General features: G+C 35.9%; 1 protein-coding gene across 5 annotated transcripts in view; it reads left to right on the plus strand.

Moving 5' to 3' along the window:
- LOC102218350 (interleukin-1 receptor accessory protein-like 1-B) overlaps positions 1-20,768 on the plus strand; it is a 204,946-nt gene that overhangs the window by 29,350 nt on the left and 154,828 nt on the right. For all 5 annotated transcript variants that reach the window (XM_023336434.1, XM_023336437.1, XM_023336436.1 and 2 more), the window contains one exon: positions 2,049-2,152. In XM_023336434.1, the coding sequence (XP_023192202.1) occupies positions 2,071-2,152 (82 nt within the window). In that variant the 5' untranslated portion in view covers positions 2,049-2,070. The remainder of the gene's footprint in view (positions 1-2,048; positions 2,153-20,768) is intronic.

The following is a 20,768-nucleotide window of genomic DNA, read 5'->3' on the forward strand; positions in this document are numbered from 1 at the left end:
AAAGATTGAGTGAAATCCTTGAAGAAGTCTCTTCAAGTCCTCCTTTTCAAGTGTGGAAAGCCATAAAATTATAGAACACTTGACAATAAGATATTTAACACATTGAAATATATATTAATAAAATTGGTGATTAATTGTATTTCTTTCTGATTGTAATTTAAAAATAGAAAATTGATATCCACATAATCTAGAAAACATAAACCTCATAAAGCACATAAATAACAACATCACTAGTTTTTGTAATATGCCAATTATCTGAGCAAAAATATAAGATAAATATAGTTTTGAAAAATGAATTTGATATATACAAGTTAATATTACACCTTTTAGGGTTTAATAATTTACAAGTTATTTTGGAAGGAAAGAAATTAGAAAAAATAAACAGTTTAAGTAAAAATAATCTGTTAAAATATGGTTTCTGTCATTTTAAGGGTGAAAATGTTAATTGTTGTTTTTGGATATGTTTTCAAGTTTTCTGTGTTAGACATAAAACTAAGGTAAAGTAATACAGATTTGAAAGTAGAAGGGTGTTGGGCTTGTATTTAATTTAATTATTTGAATGTTTTAATTATTGTTTTTCAATAACTTGGCACAAACTTGAATGAAGATTTTATTGAGAATAGAGTCAATCTAATAATTATTTTAGTAACGATTATTCTTTTGACTAGCCTGAGGATTAATTGGATAAAAAAAATTGCATTTTCTGCAGATTTTTCATTCAGCAATTCAAGATAATTTTTGACAGTATAAAAATATGCAAACAATACAAATAAATAATTGTTCCTTTTTCAAATAAGAAACGTTTGTTACTCCTAAAATGCCATAATATAGTGTTCCTTTAGTGAACGTTTGATTGTTTCCATCAAAGGCAGTGCAGAGTTAGTCTTGGTTATTTTACTCAGTTATTTAAAATTCAAATTGATTAGTAAAAACAGCTTATTTGGAGATTCTTTTTTTAACCCAGTAAACTAAAACTATTTAGTTTTAGTTCTGAGATCATATTTACAGACAAAATATCTTAAAGTGTATGTATTACTTGTACAGTTTTGGCTTGATTGCTGCTCTGACTGTGTTGTTTTACCAGCAAATTTCCTCTTCTAGGGTCTAGGTATTCCACTTACTGATTATTTGACTGCCAAATTAGCGGAGGATTGTTTTAATAATTGACTCATCATCATGAATCTATTAACCGTTTCAGTTCTGATTGAGAGCAAATGAATGTTTTTCCTTGTTGCGCTAAAAAAAACACACGTGAATTGAATGTATAAAAATTAAAGTGTTAAAAAATATTTAACCAATTTAATTTCGATCAGTTAAATGTTTAACATTGTGCAAACCCATTACCTGCGACTGACTACTCTTTAGTGTTTTACTGCAGGTAAATGGGGGTTATTGAAAGGTAATGCCATCAGTCAATAAATGACCACTTTGATTAGTGTATTCTTATTTCATCTAACATCAAATTTATACAGCTGCACAGACCCTATTTCAGGAGCCAGCTATTACAGGGTAATTACTCCATGTTAGATTATGTCATTTACTCAGGGAAGATGAGGAGTAGAAAATGAGCCACCACCGTCAATTGATGTAAGATAAGTCGATCAGGGGAATAGGTGGTATATTTGCTTGATCTCTAAGTCACAAGGTGATGTGAAATTTCGTGTGAAGTGTCCCACCACTTGCCTCTTTTTGCAATGGAAGTGGTGATTAAAAGCTATGTTTCTCACACGTGTAATTATTTCTTTATTGATTTGTCAGCATTCCTAGAAACGGCTTCCAATGAAAAATATCCATGTGATCATCGCTTGTCTCAATTACAATGGTGAAAGAAAATCGTTACACAAAAGACCCTCAGGGCAGTGTTAGAAAACATTGTTGGGTCAATGTTCAGGTTTTGTGTTGACAAGTGGTTGTGCAAATGTGTGTGAGTGGAGAGTGCCTTGATCACATACATTGGGCACATGACTGATGGCCCTTCTTTCTCTCGCTCTTCTTCTTCACCTCGCCCCCTACTCCCTTTCTCATCTTTTTTACTATTCTCTTTTCAGGCTTTGAGGACGGGGGAGGAAGATGAGACCTCCCAGCCCTCTCCTGATCCTGCTGTACTTCACCCTGTCCAAGAGTGTGAAAGTGGTCTCAAAGAGAGGCTCAGGTATTTAATGAGCTTTGCCTAAATCCTTTGTATGAGTGCATTGATTGTCGCATGTCTTAATATTGATGATGCCACGTTATAATGTGTTACATCTGTCACTGGCACAGTTGCAAGATTATAGTGGTGAAGCTTTATAAATTACTATATAATACTTCTCATCGAAGCCTTCAAGGCACTCGGAGAAGGTGGTAAGGGGATCAAGAAATTAAAAATAAAAACAATGCTACAACATTATTTAATCCATTCAATTAAAGTGAAATTAGAGTGTTGCTCAATGTCAAAAGTGTAAAATGAGCTTCATAGATGTCTTCTTGTTAACAAGAAGTCATACAGTACCAATCATGTCCTGAAATGGTAAATATTAGTTAATTTTCTAAAAGTTACAGAATGCCATGTGTGGAGGCTCACCTAAAATTACCTCGTTCTGGGCAAGTTGTTTTTGCTTCAGTGGTTTTATGATCTATCATGTCTCATTGAATGTAATTCTCAGAAGACTTCTGTAGGTACACTTATTCTATTACTTATGAAGCCATGTAGTGAAATAGCCAACTGTGGTTAAGATGACTGTGTAAGTTCAAACTTGCCTCACAATGTCTCTAGTTTACAGAGAAGGTTAAACTTATCCACTGAGGGGCAGAAGGACAAACAATCAGGATAAACAACCAACCGGAAAAAAACACAGTATTGGTTTGTTGTGATGTGCTTGTTAATCTTTATTTGAAACTTTCTTTTAATTAAAGTTCATGCATGAATATTGCTTTGCATTACACATTTTGACCGCGGTACCTGAATCCAAAAGATTGCTCATTTAAAAAAAATTGAAAAAGTGCCATAATGTAGTTAATTACATGGATATAATAATCTGAATCTGAACTGTTTTTATTATGTTTGGGCCAGCAACGAAGTTCTATCAAACAAAATGAAATATCTGGGATTAGTTGAGCCAATCAAAACCACAACCTGGAGATTCTCCATTGCTGAGTGCCATCGTAAACGAAATCATTGGAGAGCAAAATCCTGCTCGCTCACGCCCTGCCCATATTCACACCTACAATAGTGAAGAACAGACTGTAATAGAGACACTACCAAACTGGGGTACAACCGAACCAGGTATTACCCAGTTAGAGTGAGACTTGACAATGGAAAACCCTCTTTCGATTCTGCAATTGAGGTTAAAAATAGTTATCATGCATCACATGCTTAGAAAGGTTACAGGTAATTGCAATGACTGTTACCGTCTCCACAATAGAAGCACTGTTTTGCAATTTGGTTATAATTGCAGTTTCTTTTCCTTAATTGTGTCTTGGGTGAAGAGTACACAACTTAATGAAAAGATATACAGTGTACATCTTTAAACTTGCCCACTCTAACTCGATACGGACCGAGAGTGACGGCTCCCGAATGATCCAATTTCTCAGTGAGAGGGGTTACCAAGGGTTAATGTGAAACTCATTTTGGTTCTAAATGCCAGAAAATTGAACATCAATTCTGAACAAATGCATAGGTCAAAAAAGAAAATAGAGTGCAAAAAGACTTGGAGTTGAAACTTTTCATGACATGAATACTGGTGTGTTAAAGATGGAACCACCTATGTGAATCCAAGCTGCCAGTCAGAGTAAAAGGGAGATGCATGATATTCTTAATTTGCACATCCTGTTTTCATAATAGTGTAGCAGTAGGGGTGAATTACCAAAAAACACCAGAATTTTTAGGATACTCATTCAAAGCACATCTCTGGTAGGACATAATCTTATATTTATTTTTAAAAAATGTGTGTGTGTTCGTTTTGCAAACACATACACAAACATATTTCTGTATTTCTTGGTATGGTTGTATTGCAGACATAGTTGGACTTACTTAGCTCTTTAAAGGGTGACCTTTATCCAAGCATTAGCGTTTTAATGGCAAATCAACAAGCGAGCTAGAGACAAAGAACAGGAAGAGAACTCATCAGTAACTTATGGGATGTTACAAATAAAGAACAAAGCAATCTTTATCCACTTTTTGCACACTCAGTCCCATTCAGTGCGACAGGAGGGTGGAACTTTTCCCAGGAGTCAATTGACAAGACGTTGACCCTGGACACGTGGCAAGTCCATCACAGACACGCTTACACATACGTAGCTGCTTTATTATCAAGTTTATTGACTGCACCATTTTATTGTAGTTAACTCTTATACTGCTACCCACTGTTATGCTGTTTTTGGTCATTTCGCCAGTTTCATTTCATTCTCAACGTATCTGGTAATATTTTGGAATGCTGCTTCATTTTTTGTATCTGTATAAAAAGCAATATGATCATCTCATGATCAAAACGGTTGAAAAGTTGATCTTGAAAATATATGGGGAAAAAAACGACTAAATCGATAAAAATTCAGATTTTAGAGTTTCACTTCCTCTTCCTATTGTTTTCCTCGAACTGGTTAAGTTCTCACCTGCCCACTGGTGAGAACTCAACCAGTTCTCACCAGTGGAAAGAGGGACATTTATGTGCCAAAAGAAAACATTCAAAAAAAAAAAGGTGCTGAAATGTAAATTATTATTTTAAATATAATTGTGCAAACGTAGTAGAAACTGAATGCTGGTGGCTAAGCTATTATATCTGCAAGTAAATCAAAAAGATGATTCAGTCGGGTGTTTGCTCAGACTTTCATGAATACTGTGAAAAGAGCAGCGAGATATAACTGATTATCAGTTTTGCTGAAAACCAAATGCACAATTACAGTCTACATCAAATAATAAATTGGCAACAGTTGCTCACTAACAAGCTGTTAGCTTTATGGACTGAATACAGTAACGCATTGCGAGACTAATTAAATACAATACATGGTATTTATGAGCAGAGCTATATTTAATAACTAAATGACTCTTTCACATTAGGCGTATTGGCGTTTTTGTAGCGTGATTACAAATAACTGGGACTCTGAATCCATGCATATTCCAACGCCAGTGGTTGTTGTGGTGGTCATGTTCGATTGTGCGTTTTATTGCATTTGTCAACACATGCAGCTACCTTCTTTGTTGGATAGTTTGCTTCAGTGGAGTTATTCCAGATTGGATACTCCAGAAAAGCAGATGAATTACGTGGCTCTTTTGGGTCTGTTTGGTCAAGTATTGATAGGAAAAAGTCAATATCGCTTTGTGAGCGCAGGTCAGAGGTGAAGTGGCTACCGAGTGAAATTGTGGTGTGCTTTAGTTTGGTGCGATTCTGAATCAAGAAGGCATTTGAAATGTTTAAACACTTAAAACTCACCTTAACTTCAGTTGCAAAAAATCCGGGTTATTTATTCATATGCACTGTATTATTAGTTTCTTTCCTATTATTTGCACTAGTCTAGTTTTTAAATGACACAGAAACACTGAACCTGCAATATAGCACAAAAATAACCGGTTCCAATATGGCTGCCATCTTACCTGGGCACCTGTCTGAAATAAGTGTGTAGTTTTTACCTCCCTGAGTTACAAATTGACTTTGAATTGGAATCAATAAATCAATCCATTTTATTTGTGTATCACTTTTCAGCAACAAGACAGTTCAAAGTGCTTTACATCATAAAAGCACAAGAATACAAAGTCATAAAATGACGTACAATTGAGAAATCGGTGTCAAACATTACCTTTGCCACAACATATTGCTGTTTTATTTATTTTGAAGCAGTCGCCTGCAGAATTGCCTCTTATTGTCTTAATTTTTTAAGTTTAAAACTTGTTCATTTGGTACAGAAATATGTATTTGAAATGTGAAAAAAAAATTTTTCAATAAAGAAGTTTTCTCAAACAAACTTATTTTTTCCCTGCCCATGTCCCCCCTGTTTCCCTTCACTAAACTGAACTAAAAATAGGCTGAAATGGATAAGATTCATTAAGTAAAGTAGATTAAATGGCTGATTATACCCTTAGTGGATGCTTGTTTTTTGGTTCTTGGATTTTGGGCATTCGTCTTCATGAGTGCTACAGAAAAAGAGCTGTGAAAGGCCTCCCCTGACTGCTGTTACCTTTTCTTAACCTAGCTTAATTTGGACAACTGAAAACCAGAAGTTAGACAGAGATGTGGACCATTGCTTGAATAACGGTTTTAACGAGGTGTTTGTGGGGCATTGTATTTCAGATGGGAATGCTCTATTGTTACTGGACTGAAGGAAAGAGTTTGGAACTTGACTCCACAACATTGTGTTGATGGATACCAATGAGAAATCTCCTATAAAGGCTTTATTGGCCCTCAAGGGACCCTCGATGGAGCAACTGTTCCATTGATTTTTACTCTTAATGTAAAAGTGGCATTCCCTGCATTGTAATACCCTCAAAATCCAGTAATTATTCAATGTTGAGTCTGTGTGGGTTTGCGCTGCCTGCAATAATGACTTTCCCTAAGGTGTGCAGACTTCATATGCCTTTCATTCTCGTTTTCTTTGTCTCATTCTTGGTGCTGCTGAAATCTTTAATGGCCAGGGAATCTCATTGGAATTAGATATCAGTTGGGTTGAACTATTGTTCCAGGTTTCTCAAAGTTGCTGTCTCTGCACACAGAAAAGCGGATGCGTGTATCAACCTCCTGCGTTTGACCCACATCCTTGTGTGCATATGCTGTGCTGCTGCAAATGAGGGTTTCTGCTGCAAGTGCGCTGCGTGATTGTTCAGTGGACTGACCACGGCCATGCTGACACTGCTTGAGATTCACTCCCAGGGACGGGGAGCAGCCCTCTGACAGAAATGGACTGTCAGTGTTCATCCATCAGCATCCAGTTGTTCCAGTGGTGCTCACACCACAACACGTTAGACATTTGGCGTGAGAGAGGAGGCGATAACAAGGCTAGCATGTGTTGTGTAGGTGGTGCTGAAAGATGGATAGAGTGAGTGACATTCTCAACCAGTCGTCTAGTATTTGGTAGAAGAAAACTTTTACACTTTGTTGATGGTCAGCTTTATGCTGAAGCTGAACAAAAGGTAAAGATTTATTCAGATCGGTTTGTACTGATCTCTTTTCTGTAGAAAAATTGTCAGTAATTCAGGATAATGTGACAGTGGTTAATAAGGCTCTTTGAACTCCCTTGTTGGTGAAATGTGCTACACAAATAAACTTGACATGACTTAACAATAACCTGATAAACAGGAGACAGATGCTGTTTTTATTAATTCAGAAATGGGTGTTTATTGTTTTGCTGTATAACAACAAACCCTTTTTTGCTGCAGTTTTAGCTGCAAGAGGCTAAGGTATTTGTCTATTTTTGTTTGTAAAATGTCTCAAGGCCAGTTAGGTTGGCTGAAGAGCATCAATAAACAGGAATTTTCAAGCATCCCTGCAGACACTATTGAACTTAGAATTAATGTGCTAAAGGGGAGATGTAACTTTAACTACTGTTTTTATTGCGGTCGTGTTGCATTAACATTTGACAAACTTATGCTTTGCGTAGCTTGGTTGATGCGCTACAAACAATATGATGGAAACATGTCTAATTCACACTTTCTATTTTTTTCTTGAGACATTTTAAAAAACTTTGCACAAAATTCTCATGACTAATGGATTAATACGTAGCTGGTCTGGAATATTGTTTTATAAATTATAACTTTGTTCTGCTTTTAACCTCTCCACAACTTTATCTGAGACTTGTCTACTGTGTTTTGTTTTTTTTTGTCTTCATGATGCTGTTTGTCCTCTAATGTTCTCTAACAAACCTGCTGGAGGTATAAAATACTGATTTTATACTGGGATTAATTTACACACACGTAGACTTCAATGATTTGGTGACTTTTGAAAGCAGTTTGTTTTAATTTGAGTTTTTAGGTGCATCATGGTATATGTAGTTGGCTACAAATGCTCATTGCACTTTTTGAAGCTGCTTGTTTTTTCTCCCTTTCGATTTATGACTGTGCTACTTCGTGTTGTTTTAATCCAGATAAACTACTATGATTGATGAATCTATTGTAACAAAAGGCAAAAGGCTCCTGGAGCTTTAATATTTTGGAAGAAAAGTGTGATCTAACAAGATGTCCAAGTAAAATATCTTAGAAAAGTGTTCAGGGACCTATTTCAATCAAATTTATAAACAAAAAAAATATTTTAAATCCTTTAATTCTTAGACTTCACATTCTTCACTGTTCCCACTTTGAAGTGCGTAGGTAGAAAGCAAAAGAACTTCTCTCATTTGTTGAAGATAACCAATGTTCAGAACTGAATAAGCATTTTGAATGAATAATGAAATATCGTCAAGACAGGAGAATCAATCTGATTCCACAGTAGCAAGCAGGAACTTCTCAAACTGAAATTGAGCCAACAGTAATTAACTTGTACTTCTGTTGCTGAGACAAGTCAAATTGCTTGGCAAAGACAAAATCTGTTCTATGAGCACAGCACATAACTGTCTATCAATCAAAGTCGCCTCGTCAAAAGGGGAATTTTAGTGCTGTGCCATGAGGATGATGCCCAGGAAACAGTTTGCGTTGTGTTTTACCCCAGGCTTTCTAGACAATAGCTCTTATTATGGGCTATACACAGATGCAGCTAAATGCTACCTCACACAAACAGAAGTCAGTAAAAAGTCACAAAAGAGAAATCACATCTATAGGAACTCTGAATGCTATTTTAGTTAAAACTGTGTCTTTTAAACATACCTCTGCAAGCTGTCTTTACTGGAGATTTTCAAATGTGGCAAGTAATTTGTCCGTGGAACATCATCGCGCCGTACAAGACCTGTAATCTGAATCCTACATTGAAAACATATTTTGAAAAAAAATAAAATATGTATACCATCCTCAACATTGGATGTTGCCATCACCCTAATCTTTAGCTCTCTTCAATGACTCTTTCCCAGTTTCAATTTGAACTTTTGCTGAGCCTCTCAAAATATTTCAATTGCCCTTATTCTAAATCTACCAGGGCCTTGGATCTTCTTTAACTTAATTTGCAAGAGGCATTTAAGTGAGAAATCATTTGGCATAAGTAAGTAGAGCCTTTTATAAACACAAAATTAAGAACCAACTTAAAACAGATGAGGGGAAAGTTGGTAATGTGGCTGGTGTATTTGCACAGTCAATAGTTGTACAAAAGATCTATTTTAAACAGCTGTTTAATTAAATTTTCTGTTTGAAAAACAACTAAATGCCATAATAATGAAACAATTATGGATGCTCACAAAGTGCTACTAGCTGTGACTGTGGCAAAAGCCACTGCAGTCAGCTGTCTCCGCACTCTGTTATGACAGCTTATTGCTACACAGTGCTGGCAGCAGAAGACATCAGGGACATTTGTGTGTTTGTATGTGTGTATTCACTGTCTGTAAGATTTCAAATTCATGTGAGCTATAACATGCAGACCTTGGTCCCCTCGTTGTTTCTCAAAGCAGGGATAAAGAAAAAGAAATGATGCGGCCAATATTCTAAATGACTCTGCAAAGTCTCGTTCCAAATCTCTGATAAGAGTGTGCCATAGATAACAGTAAATCTGACACGGCCCAGAGGCAATGTGGGAGATGAAGTCCATGGAGAGGATGCTTGAATAACCACTCGATAAGCACGAGGAGAGGAATGCAAAAATCCTGCCCGTCTGTCAGTCAGTTAATTTATTTGTCAAGGTTCTCCCGATTCATTCCACAAATCACACTGCAGCAATTTCTCTGACACTTGAAAACTGAAATGTGCTTCTCTATACATTTCCTCTGTCAAGTAGATGAGCTAAATGACACACACAAATAAGATGTAGAGAGACCTTGTCTCTGCTTGTCATGCTCATCTCATTCCCCAGAGGCCTCTGAGATGCTTGTATTGAACATTCATTCCCCTCATTTCTAGGGCAGGACATGAGCCTAATAGTTTATTGACGGATCAACTGTCTACTTTGACATCCAAACACACTAATTTATGGCTGCAGTCAATCGCTAGCAAAATGACTGATCACGCTGAGCCTTTAACTCAATACGCCTAAAATTAAACATCCTTGATTCAGCTGCTTTCTATTCTTGTTGTTTGAAACAGAGCACCAAACTGGTTGCATTTAAAGTCCTCTAACACTGTTGCATATCAGGTATAGAAAAAAAATGCAACTTTAGAAGAATCACACCTAAACATCTCCGTCATTCACATATGGTGGATTGCTACAAAATTTACTTTAACACTGCTTAAATGCTGTTGCGATGACCCAATAATAACAGTAACTGGTCTGATAAACAGAATCAAAAAAGTATTGAAATATTCAGTATTTCAAATTACTACGTCAATTCAGTTCAGCCATTTTTTACTTTAAATCATAACATTGTGATAATTTCCTGATGATTTCTTTAGAATTTTCAGAATTTTTCTATATTTATTTATTTGTGTTAGCTTGTTTTTTGCTGATGTTTCTAAAAACTAACTACATTACCAGTAGTAACTACATTACCAGTAGTTAACCATATTATTATTATTATTATTCAAGTCCTGGACTAAACATGATGTATTTCATTTTATGAGGTAGACTGTCTATTTTATATGAGAAAGAAGTTGCATATTAAATAGGCATTAAGTAATTGTAGACCACCTCAAAGTTTTATGAGGTTGTTTTGTATCCAGATATTAGGGCCTGAGGTTTTCTTGCTGGGTTTGTTTTATTCCCTTCAATGGAGGCAGCCTGAAGTGACAGACATTAGTCCATTTACTTCAAACTTTACTGTAATTCAAAAGTCATAATATTCTTAAATACTGACCAGTATCTACAGCATATAGATATTTGACATGTCTGTCATGATATGCGATACCTAAAACTTAAAAGAAAATCAGTTGGCTTATTTTGTACTTTGTACCAATCACCTCATTGTTTGATCTATTTGTGCCCTAAAAGCTAGTGAGTTCTTTGGATGGAAAAGAAAGTGGATTGATGATTAGTTAGGCTTATAATTATTCATCCCACAGCAAACCGCACTATAAAACCGTGTAGGTGTGTTAAAAGAAACACTTCAAAGATTTGACAGATTACTTTTCTCAAAATGCATTAATTTCTTTCCATTTAGATCCAAGTAAAGCGTTTTTCGATACACCAGCGTACGTCTCAAGATCGGAAACTGTGTCACAGTGGCTTAAGAATTCCAAGCTCATCATTTTTGCACGTCTCTCCTCTAAGCAGAAATGACAAATCAAGAATGTATTGACAGGTAGTCACCTTTGCTATTGTGCAAGGCATCCATAATAAAAGAAAGCAACAGAGGGAAAGATTTGTGAAAATGTGAGGAAATGTCCATGCTGTTTCATCCTTGACTTAGACTTAGACTGACTTTATTGTCATTTTGCATGCACAGGGTGTATACAGAACGAAATTTCGTTGCATACGGCTCAGGACAATGTTTTGAGCTTCCAATGTTGTGAGGTTACTCCAGAATAAAATAAAATATGAATATAAATCTAAATATAAAATATAAAGTGCAGGAATGACAGTAAAATATAAGTTATTTATCTCTGTACATGTGCAAGGTATAAAGTGGAGACCAGTTTTTGAGTGCAGTCCAGTTAAGAGTTCAGCAGTCTGATGGCAAGTGGGAAAAAGCTGTTGCATAGTCATATTAAAATTGTACATATCAGGGATTTTACTTGTAATATGAATGATAGATAAAATCCAAAAGGAGTTCATTGTAGATTTTTGTTTATTGTTTCCTGTTTGTTCACTACCCACACCAATTCACTACAGAGGCAGTTCTGGCCTGGTCAATACTTCTCTCTAAATGATGAGGAATGACCTGCACTGCAGTAACACAGTGCCAGCAGATTGATCACATGCAGACTACTTGAGATCGAGTGACTTTTTTTTTTTGTAAAAAGCCTGAGTGCATATGGACAATGTGTTCTGAAAAAAGGAAGCCGTTTCTTTTGCCTGATTCACAGAAACTGCTCAGAAGAGGAAACTTTGTGTATTTAGGAGAAGTTGAAGGACTAAAAATCAGCTTTTTCAATGGGATGTTTTTACCCACAATGTCACTTTTTCTGACAGCTTAGATTTCTAGATGACAAGAAAAGGCGAGCTCAAAAAAAATGAAAACAACGTTACTATTTTGTTTTGGCCCACTAGGTTTCAACATGTTTTATTCAGCTAGCTCTTCAAATTGTGCAAAAGTAAGTCCCCTTTTCAGCTCAGAAGATATCATCAGGCTCTTTCTTGTGTGAGTGTTTCAGAAATTCTGAATGTTTTTTGCTAGTCCTTTTTCTTTTTCCTGGAAACAGAGAATGTTCAGTGGAAGTTCTTATTTAACTTAGAAAGTAGAAAATCAAAACATTATGAAGCACCCTGTATGTGTTTTTATTTTATTAACTTGGACTCTTTTATTGAACTCAGTATTTATGGCTCATCTGTCAGCCATAATCATGTAAGATGCGAGAAACAAATGTTTGGAATATTTTGCATGAGTTTATACAATATGAGTGTCACTTTCTGAGATGACTGGCAAGAAATATTGCACTTTTAGGCTACATTAAAATTTTTTGAGGTATACTAGTGGTGAGTGTTAGTCTGCCGTGGTTGCTCTTACAAGGTGTCAAAGGAATAGTGAGGGTTCTTTATACTGTATACACATATTCCCCTTAAAAGACATACCTCACAGAAGATAACTATGACTGTCTCTTAAAATATTCAGTGAACCCTGCAAAAGACAGATTTGCAGCACCTTACTATGAGGGCCATGAAATTAGCTTTGTTACAGCAGAATCAAGAACAAAACAGAGTCAGGAAAGCTCACATTCTTTCTTTGCAGTCGTTTTTTTTATGCAGATGTTTAACCACTGACTAATTACCATCATCTTATAGTTATTTAACTAATTGTAATCTGATGGAGTTTATTGTTAGATAATAGATCTTTGCCAATTTGACCCTCATTTATTCCTTGTTCATATCAGATCGACTTTTAATTAATCATCACCTAACCATTACCCATTTACAAAAATGTCACAAGGAGTTCATCACTGGGTAATGATAAAGTACCAGTTCTTGATTCATTGGTCAGTTATTTATTTAATAAATAAAGACGAGAAGATTTTGAGGCTTTCACGTTGTGAAAAAGTAACATGAATATTTAAGTAATATTTAGTTGAGCAGCAGTTTGTTTTCACAAGAGGAATTGAAGTGTAAGTGTAGCTTTACGGACGAACCGGAAAATTAATTTTATATCATCCCGGTCTCAACAAACGAGTGCCAGAGCGCATCGTGACGTTACATACCAGGTAGATGAGTTTCTGTGACGAATGCAGGTGTCAAATCTCGTCGCTAACATAAACACAAAAGCTATAAATGTCTGGGCAAAGTGAGAGTTCATCTGTTAAACTGCCTGAAAATGAATACATAAACCAAAAGCTGGAGTATAGACATTTTTATAAGCGTATTTGTGAGCTTGCCTCTTTATTATTAAATCGAATATAATTTTAGATTTTTGTACAGCTTTTCTTCAGGTTATCTTAGAAAGTGAGTTATTATTGCTACAGGTTAATTTTCTAAACTACAGAAAAGTTATTGTTAGGGATGCTCAAATATGAAAAATTGGATTTATGTTTATATCCAGTAGTAACACTGGTGTTATGCCAGATTTACCAATATTTTATTTCAGCAATTTTTATCAGATTACACGATTAACCGTAAGAGTAATCAACAGATTACTCGATTACCAGAATATTGGTTTACAGCAGCCCTAATTGAGTGTAAACCGAATCTGAAGTTCAATCTATGCTTATTCATGTAAGTTGCTGCCTTGCTCAGCCCATGTTTGGCCTTTCAGTTTCATTATAAATAACAAAAATGAGCTTGACATATCCTTAAATTGATGTTACAAAACATTTTTAACTGTCTTTTAAGTATTGATGCCAGGCTTAAAATATTGATAGGCAGGGGCAACAGAGTCTGTTTATTTCAGTGCTTGAAAAGAAGGGAGTTGTGGTGAATATATTTATGCTCCCCACCATCAATTTATTCTTGATGATCATGACTGAGGTACATCTAAATTTAAATGGTGAGAATGATCAGAGTCCATTCTCTCAAGTTAAATAATGAACATCATGCTTTAAAATGGCTGTTCATGAATTAGTTGGATATGTTTTGGTAGTTAGTGTTTATTTGTATATGATGTATATGCTGATTATGTCTGTATACGTCTCAAACTAGGGTGGTCCTAAGTCCAAAAAGCTTTGAAATGCTCTGTTTGTTTCGATGCGTTCTCCACAAATAGAATAAAGGTTTCTTAAATCTCCATTTTTAAAATCAGCGCTCACTGTTAGACAAATCAGACACTAACTTCACCATCATCAGTCAGGTACAGGAGACGCCCACACCCAGAACAGAACCAGAATGTTTACAGAACATGATGATGAACCACTGAACACTTGTCTGCAGATAGGTTTTCCCCTGTGAGTGCTCTTCCTACAACATGAAAAACAACACCATGGCCATGTGAGCCAATCTACAAAAAGCCTCTGGTTAATACTTGTTGAAAATTCAATCTGTACAAAGCAAAGTGTAGTAGATGTGTTCAGCTGAGGCACGATGAGAAAAAGACAAGAAATAAAAAAGTCTGGAAAGGCAGAAATTACTTTGATTTTAGGGCAGTTCTGTTTCTATTCTTTATTTTACTGTTTCTTGTATTACCTAGGGATTTATCCACTTTTTGGTGTTTTCAGGTTAATTTATTGGGGTTTAGGATGGTACAAAAAAAAGAAAAGCTAAGGAGGCTGGCCACTATTGCCTAAAATGTAGAAAAATTGTTGGGCTTTGACCAAAGAGCTTGTTAAATCTCTAGTCTTTTAATGAAAACAATGGTGCTTTTACCCAGCCTATGGCAAGATGCATAATTTTTGGTTACTGGTCCAAAATGTTTTGCTTTCATAACATATTTGAATTCAATCAATCAATCAAATTTTATTTGTATAGCACATTTCAGCAGCAAGACATTTCAAAGTGCTTTACATCACAGAATCACAATGCAATATAGAATTAATCATTAAGTCAAGTTACATCAATAAATTTGTAATTGATTACATTTCAAATACAATTCTAAACAGGTGGGTTTTCAGTTGAGATTTAAAAGAAGTCAGTGTTTCAGCTGTTTTACAGTTTTCTGGAAGTTTGTTCCAAATTTGTGGTGCATAGATGCTGATTCAATAAGTAAAGCATGGCTGTGAACTTCATGTTTCACTTATGTTGGCAAAAGGGATGCACACATACAGTAAATCCGCTTTGAAGGGTTAGATATATTAAATAAAATACTCTGCAGTTATTTTTATGGTACATCTCCCAATTAAAGACCAGCACAGCCTAGTAATTATTTTCCTCAATTAATCTGTGGTCAGGAGAAGCAGTGTGTGTGCGGTTGAATCCTGCTTATTCCTAAATGAACATGTGATTAGTGAGATGCAAACTGCAACATGTTTGTTCTGGTCTCTGCTGATAATGAAGCAATTTTCCTTAGCAATAAATCATGTTAGTTCTATATAAGAATAAAATATAGCCTTTGGAATATTCTATGGAAGTGAATGTGAATGCTTAGATGAGTGGGTTTAAATCTCCTGCAGAAATATTCTGTCAGGTAATTAAATAATGATGAATGAAAACTGCCTGAGACATCAAGGCAACTTTTTCTGCATTACATACCTGTTTTACAAGTACATTGCGTGGGATTGGGAAAGGCTTGTGTGACATGTAATCTTTGTTCAAACACTGATGTTGCCTACGTTTTCAAAGAGATGTTTCTGTGGGATTTAAGCTAATCTTTAACTGTTAAGTTGACTCACTAAACAAGCTAAGTTAAGACAATTAAAATTAGGATCTGATGATTTGAGGGGGGATTGGGATTCAAGTCTAAAGCCTAAGCTACAGTAAACTGGACATTCGTTAGGTTTGTATTTTTCCTCGCAGATTTGTTCAAGTGAAAGAAGCTGCAAAGACTATACTCCATAAGTGTGTCATGCTAATGGTGGCAATAAAATCAGAATTAAGAGACAATACTGAGCATGGCTAAAGCTGTACTAGTCTAAAGATAATAGGGAATTTCAGCTCTGACTTCTTTTACATCATTTACCATTTAATGTCAAGAACTGCTTCATCTTACATGTAGAATTTAATGGAAACTGAGTTTGAACAAAATGAGAGGGATGCAGTCAGTAACCAAAAAAAGACAGTTAGCCTATACATTGTAATTTTCTAATGTTTGAAATAAATTTCATTTTAGGCATTCGCATAGATAAAATTACAAAAGACAAGGCCTTGCAAAATGTTGCATAAAAACTGCCTAAAGGCAACACTTGTGAGGTTATCCTGTGCAGTTAGAGTTGAATGTTAAAAACATGGACTCAGTTTGCCACCGTGTTAAATTGGTGAAATTTTGTTGTGCAAAAAGTAAAATGCATGCAACAGTCAGTGTTGTGCATCTAGAGGGGCGTACAAGAGCCCCATTGAAACCCTCAAAAAGTTTTATTGGGTACAGAAATAAATGTTTTTCAGGTAATTAAGAGGCAAAGATAATCCTCCTTCAAATATAATGGAAAGTATGTAAAAAATAGCTATTTCAAAAAAGTTGTACTGGATTTGATTATTACTTAGGATTTCTCTATTTCCACCATCTTCTAAAGATTAAATTTGTTGTCACTTGAAATATGGAGTCATGTTTGATATTTGACAGTGATTACATTATATGACTTTGGAAAACCCAGAGGTTACACCGCAGGCAGCAAAACAACAAAGACCAAAATGTTAGGAACCCCTCCAGGCTATAAAGTAGAATTACTCGTAGTTCTCTGTCATCTTCCTCTGGTAAAGGTTGCTGTTATTAGACCTTTAGAAGCACATGCTTCCGATAAGTACACAAACGCACATCCTCAGTTATATGCATCTCTCTCTATCCCTCATTAGGCAAAAACTTGCAAAAAAGTGAACTGCTTGCAGAGAGTATGACTTCGTATGCAAATGAGAGGAGCCTCTTCCTCTACACTGCTTTGTTTGTGTGTTCTTCTTAGCCTGGCTGTGCTTATGTGTATTTTAGTAAGTTTTTTTTTTTTTTTTGGCAAATGTAGGGTGATTTCTAGGTAAGCAGTTTTTTTTCTTTTTTTTACATATCATTAGTAGCCGTGCAGTGCAACCCCATCACCCTGACAACTACATCCTATCCTTTCCCTTCTTCTTATCACCATAACAACTAATCTACCGTAAATAGTGCTCCCTCCCTGTCTGCCATGTCACATTCTTTCTTTCTTTCTTTCCATCTCTCTCTCTATCACTCTTTGCTTCATTCAGTTTTTTTCCTTGGGTCTCTTTCCACTCATCTTGTCATCACATCACCGCCGTCGTCATTCTTTGCCACCATTTCTTCCATTTTTTTGTGTCGTTGTACGGTTCACAGCTCCATTCCCCCCCCCCCCCCCCCCCCTCATCCCACTGCAGATGTGGGTGGTTCTGATGACTGCACAATACCCTTTCGGCTGCCTCACATTGTCAAGTGCCTGAGTTCAAACCACGATCAATACAAAAAGCAGCTCAAACAAGTTATCCAGAAAAGTCCCTAAACCTTACATTGATTTAATACTTTAAAAAGATATAAGCTTAAAAATACTTCCCAAAAGCATCCATTGCATACCTGCATACTTGAGTCTTGTCGATCGATGTGATCTTGAATGGAGGTTTGTCTTGAAAAGATTCAAGCCTTTGTATTCGACCTGAATGTGTTATTGACAGTGGGCCTAGCCTGATGACTTGATTGGGCTACTATGCTCAGGGATTAACTTGCCGGCAGGCTTGGCTTTTACAATCAAAGACTGAGCTAATGGTCTATTTGGCTGAGTTGCTGTGGGATTGACTCAACAGCTGGATGTGTTAATTCAGAGTTATCCCAAGGCTGAGCAGGTTAGCAAGGACTCTCAAGCTGTTTCATAGTTTGTGTTGACAATCTATATTGTGATGTAAAGGGAAACTTAATCGTTTCATCAACGGCAATTAACCCAGATTAATTTATGCTGTTGCGACTGAAATTGGATAGGTTCGAGACATTTGGTCTTAAATTGTGACCCGGTTTGTTGGGACAAAGAAGAGACTAGAAAAAGGCGGTTCTTCACAGACCACAATTTTGATCTGCATACTAACCCGGTTAAACTTCACTGGATTTCTGCCACAGGATGAATTAATAAATAGAAACATTATAAATTATTTTGTTACATAACAATCTTAATTTCCACCGAGCTGTGTTTAGTTCACACTATACAACAAGTTTGCTGGAGTTTTGCCTCCGATGTTGCAAATTCTCATCGTTTTTGAGTGAGACCCAAGCTTTAATCAGTAATCAATATTCTAATCCTATATAAGTAAAGTGAGTTGTGCTATTGCTTTTAGTTTAGTTTTTTTTCCTTTTTTTAAGAAAACATTAGGCTTGCACATGCTAAGTAGTTAGCCAGGGTTGCCAATTCTTATTCTTCGGGAGTAAGAGTCAATATTTCGCTCTATTTCTTCTGCACCCATTACCAGACAATCTCTCTAAAAAAGGAAAGCGCTGGCATTCAAAGCAAAATAACATGCACCTTAACACCGACATTACTGTCTTAAGGAAATATTTTCCAGTTGATTTTAGGCTAAAGTAATACTGTACATAACAAGAACTTATCTTGAAGCTACAGTAGAAGGGACTTGCTTCGTTTTATTGTAAAGCTGATGTGACTCAGTCGTGCAACTCCTGCAGGAATGTCAGCAACCCCAAGTTACTGCCAGCTAAGTTCAGCTCTCTTACTTTGACCACTGGTCATAAAGTCAGTAAAAACAGGCAGAAAAAATTTGTTCAGATTTTATTGCAATCGCTTTTTAGCATTATTATTATTTTCCCTGTACTGACTAATTTACTCAGTGATTTACGACGTTTGGTGAGCACATAAGTTTTATATGGTCAAGACCAGTTAGTCTATTATTTTGATGTGGAGAGCAATGTTCATATTTGGGGATATTTTTTTTTCCTCAATACAAACCTTTAAAATATAAAATATAATCAATATAATTTCAATAATTGTCTAGTAGTTTTATAGTTTTATAACTATCTTTGATAGATTACTAGACTTTGCACACTTTTACTCATTTTTAGGTAAACCCTGTGTGCTGCGTCTATGTGAAAACTCAGTAATGTTGGGTAAATCGACTAAAGCTGGGATTAAATATTAGTTGTTTTTTTTTTAACCAAGCAGTTTGTTGCACGTGAGATCAACATTGCTTACCTCTGCTGCATTTCACATCATGTTTCTTTGTTCATTACGTTCATCTCCTTTGCTCTTTCCACTCATTCTTTATCCAAAGCTCAAGGGAAGCCCTCCTGGGGCTCTCTTATGTAACTACCACCCACTCGCTCTCCTGGATATGTGCATGTGCAAAACACAACGTGAGTGTTAAGGTGGGAGGAGAGTTGATATCATTGATTTACACAAAATATTACTTTCATCCTTATTGCTGACAGCTGAAAGCTTGATTACTGTCCTCTCAGATGAAAAGTTGGGACAGCCTCATTGTGTTTGACTGGCAGCACATCAAAGCTAAACACAAAGTGATAAAGAATTGGAGTATACCAGTTAAAATGACTTCTGAAATAAGACTTTTAAATTAAGCTTTTACCCCACATTTTTAACTCCTATCACATGCTTTTGTCTTTCTGAAACATATCTGGCTTAGAGTAGGTGAGGTTGCAGCTGGGTCCTGCTCTTAGCATAGGCCACATAGACAGTTGTCCATTGTGCAACAACCATCTGATAAGGTAAATACATTTTTAAAAGGTAACACATTTTGTGATTAAATAAATTTGCAGTATACCTGGGAGTGAATGCTATGTATGCATTATTCAGAAAATAGTTGGTAGTTGGTAAATGACTGGCTGCCTAATAATGATGCCATAAGAAACTATATGTGTGCAATATATTGCAATGTACTTTATTGAAAATATCCGTGATCTTAAATGATATGTCGAGCACATCAAGTAGGCTGCTGCATCTGCATGTTTTATTTTTACCACGTAGTAACAGATCCATCTCATTTACATCTGTGTTGAACAGGTGCGCTGATAACATTGCTACATTTAACTATCATGCAAAAACATTTGAACTGTCTTGTTGTTGAAATGTGCCATACTTGACACAATTGATGATAATTAATTTTTTAATGTGCCAATAAAATTGTTAAACCTTCCCTAATGCCCAAATAGAGATAAAAAACATTGTGTTCACAGATTCAGCTTGTGTTTTGTCTTGCGACATATTTGATTATCTCCAAAGAACTCGGTTTTCAAAGATAAACACTATTTGCTATTACAAACAGTATTATAACCTTCTATTACCAAGCTAAATGTTGCAAAATAAAATGCATTTTTATTATAAAGTAATTTCCAAAGGCAACCAACAGTGTTTTCCTTACACAGTATAGTAAAAATCAATTATCTTCTCATAATTAAACCTTAAATATTGGCAGTTGAACGCGCCAATATTTTGGGTTCTAGGGGGGCAAACCACAATCTTGTCTGAGGTACCAAAATGACCCGGCTCTGCTGCAGCCTGTGTTGTCGAGGCTAAAAGAGCCTACCCTTCCCCTCTCTTTCCCTTTCCTCTTCTGCCTTCACATAGAGGTTGTCTTAAGCTACCCAGCTTAACGCTATTTACATTTTCATTATTC

The sequence above is a fragment of the Xiphophorus maculatus genome, chromosome 7, assembly GCF_002775205.1.
Source record: "Xiphophorus maculatus strain JP 163 A chromosome 7, X_maculatus-5.0-male, whole genome shotgun sequence".
Classification (NCBI taxonomy): Eukaryota; Metazoa; Chordata; class Actinopteri; order Cyprinodontiformes; family Poeciliidae; genus Xiphophorus; species Xiphophorus maculatus.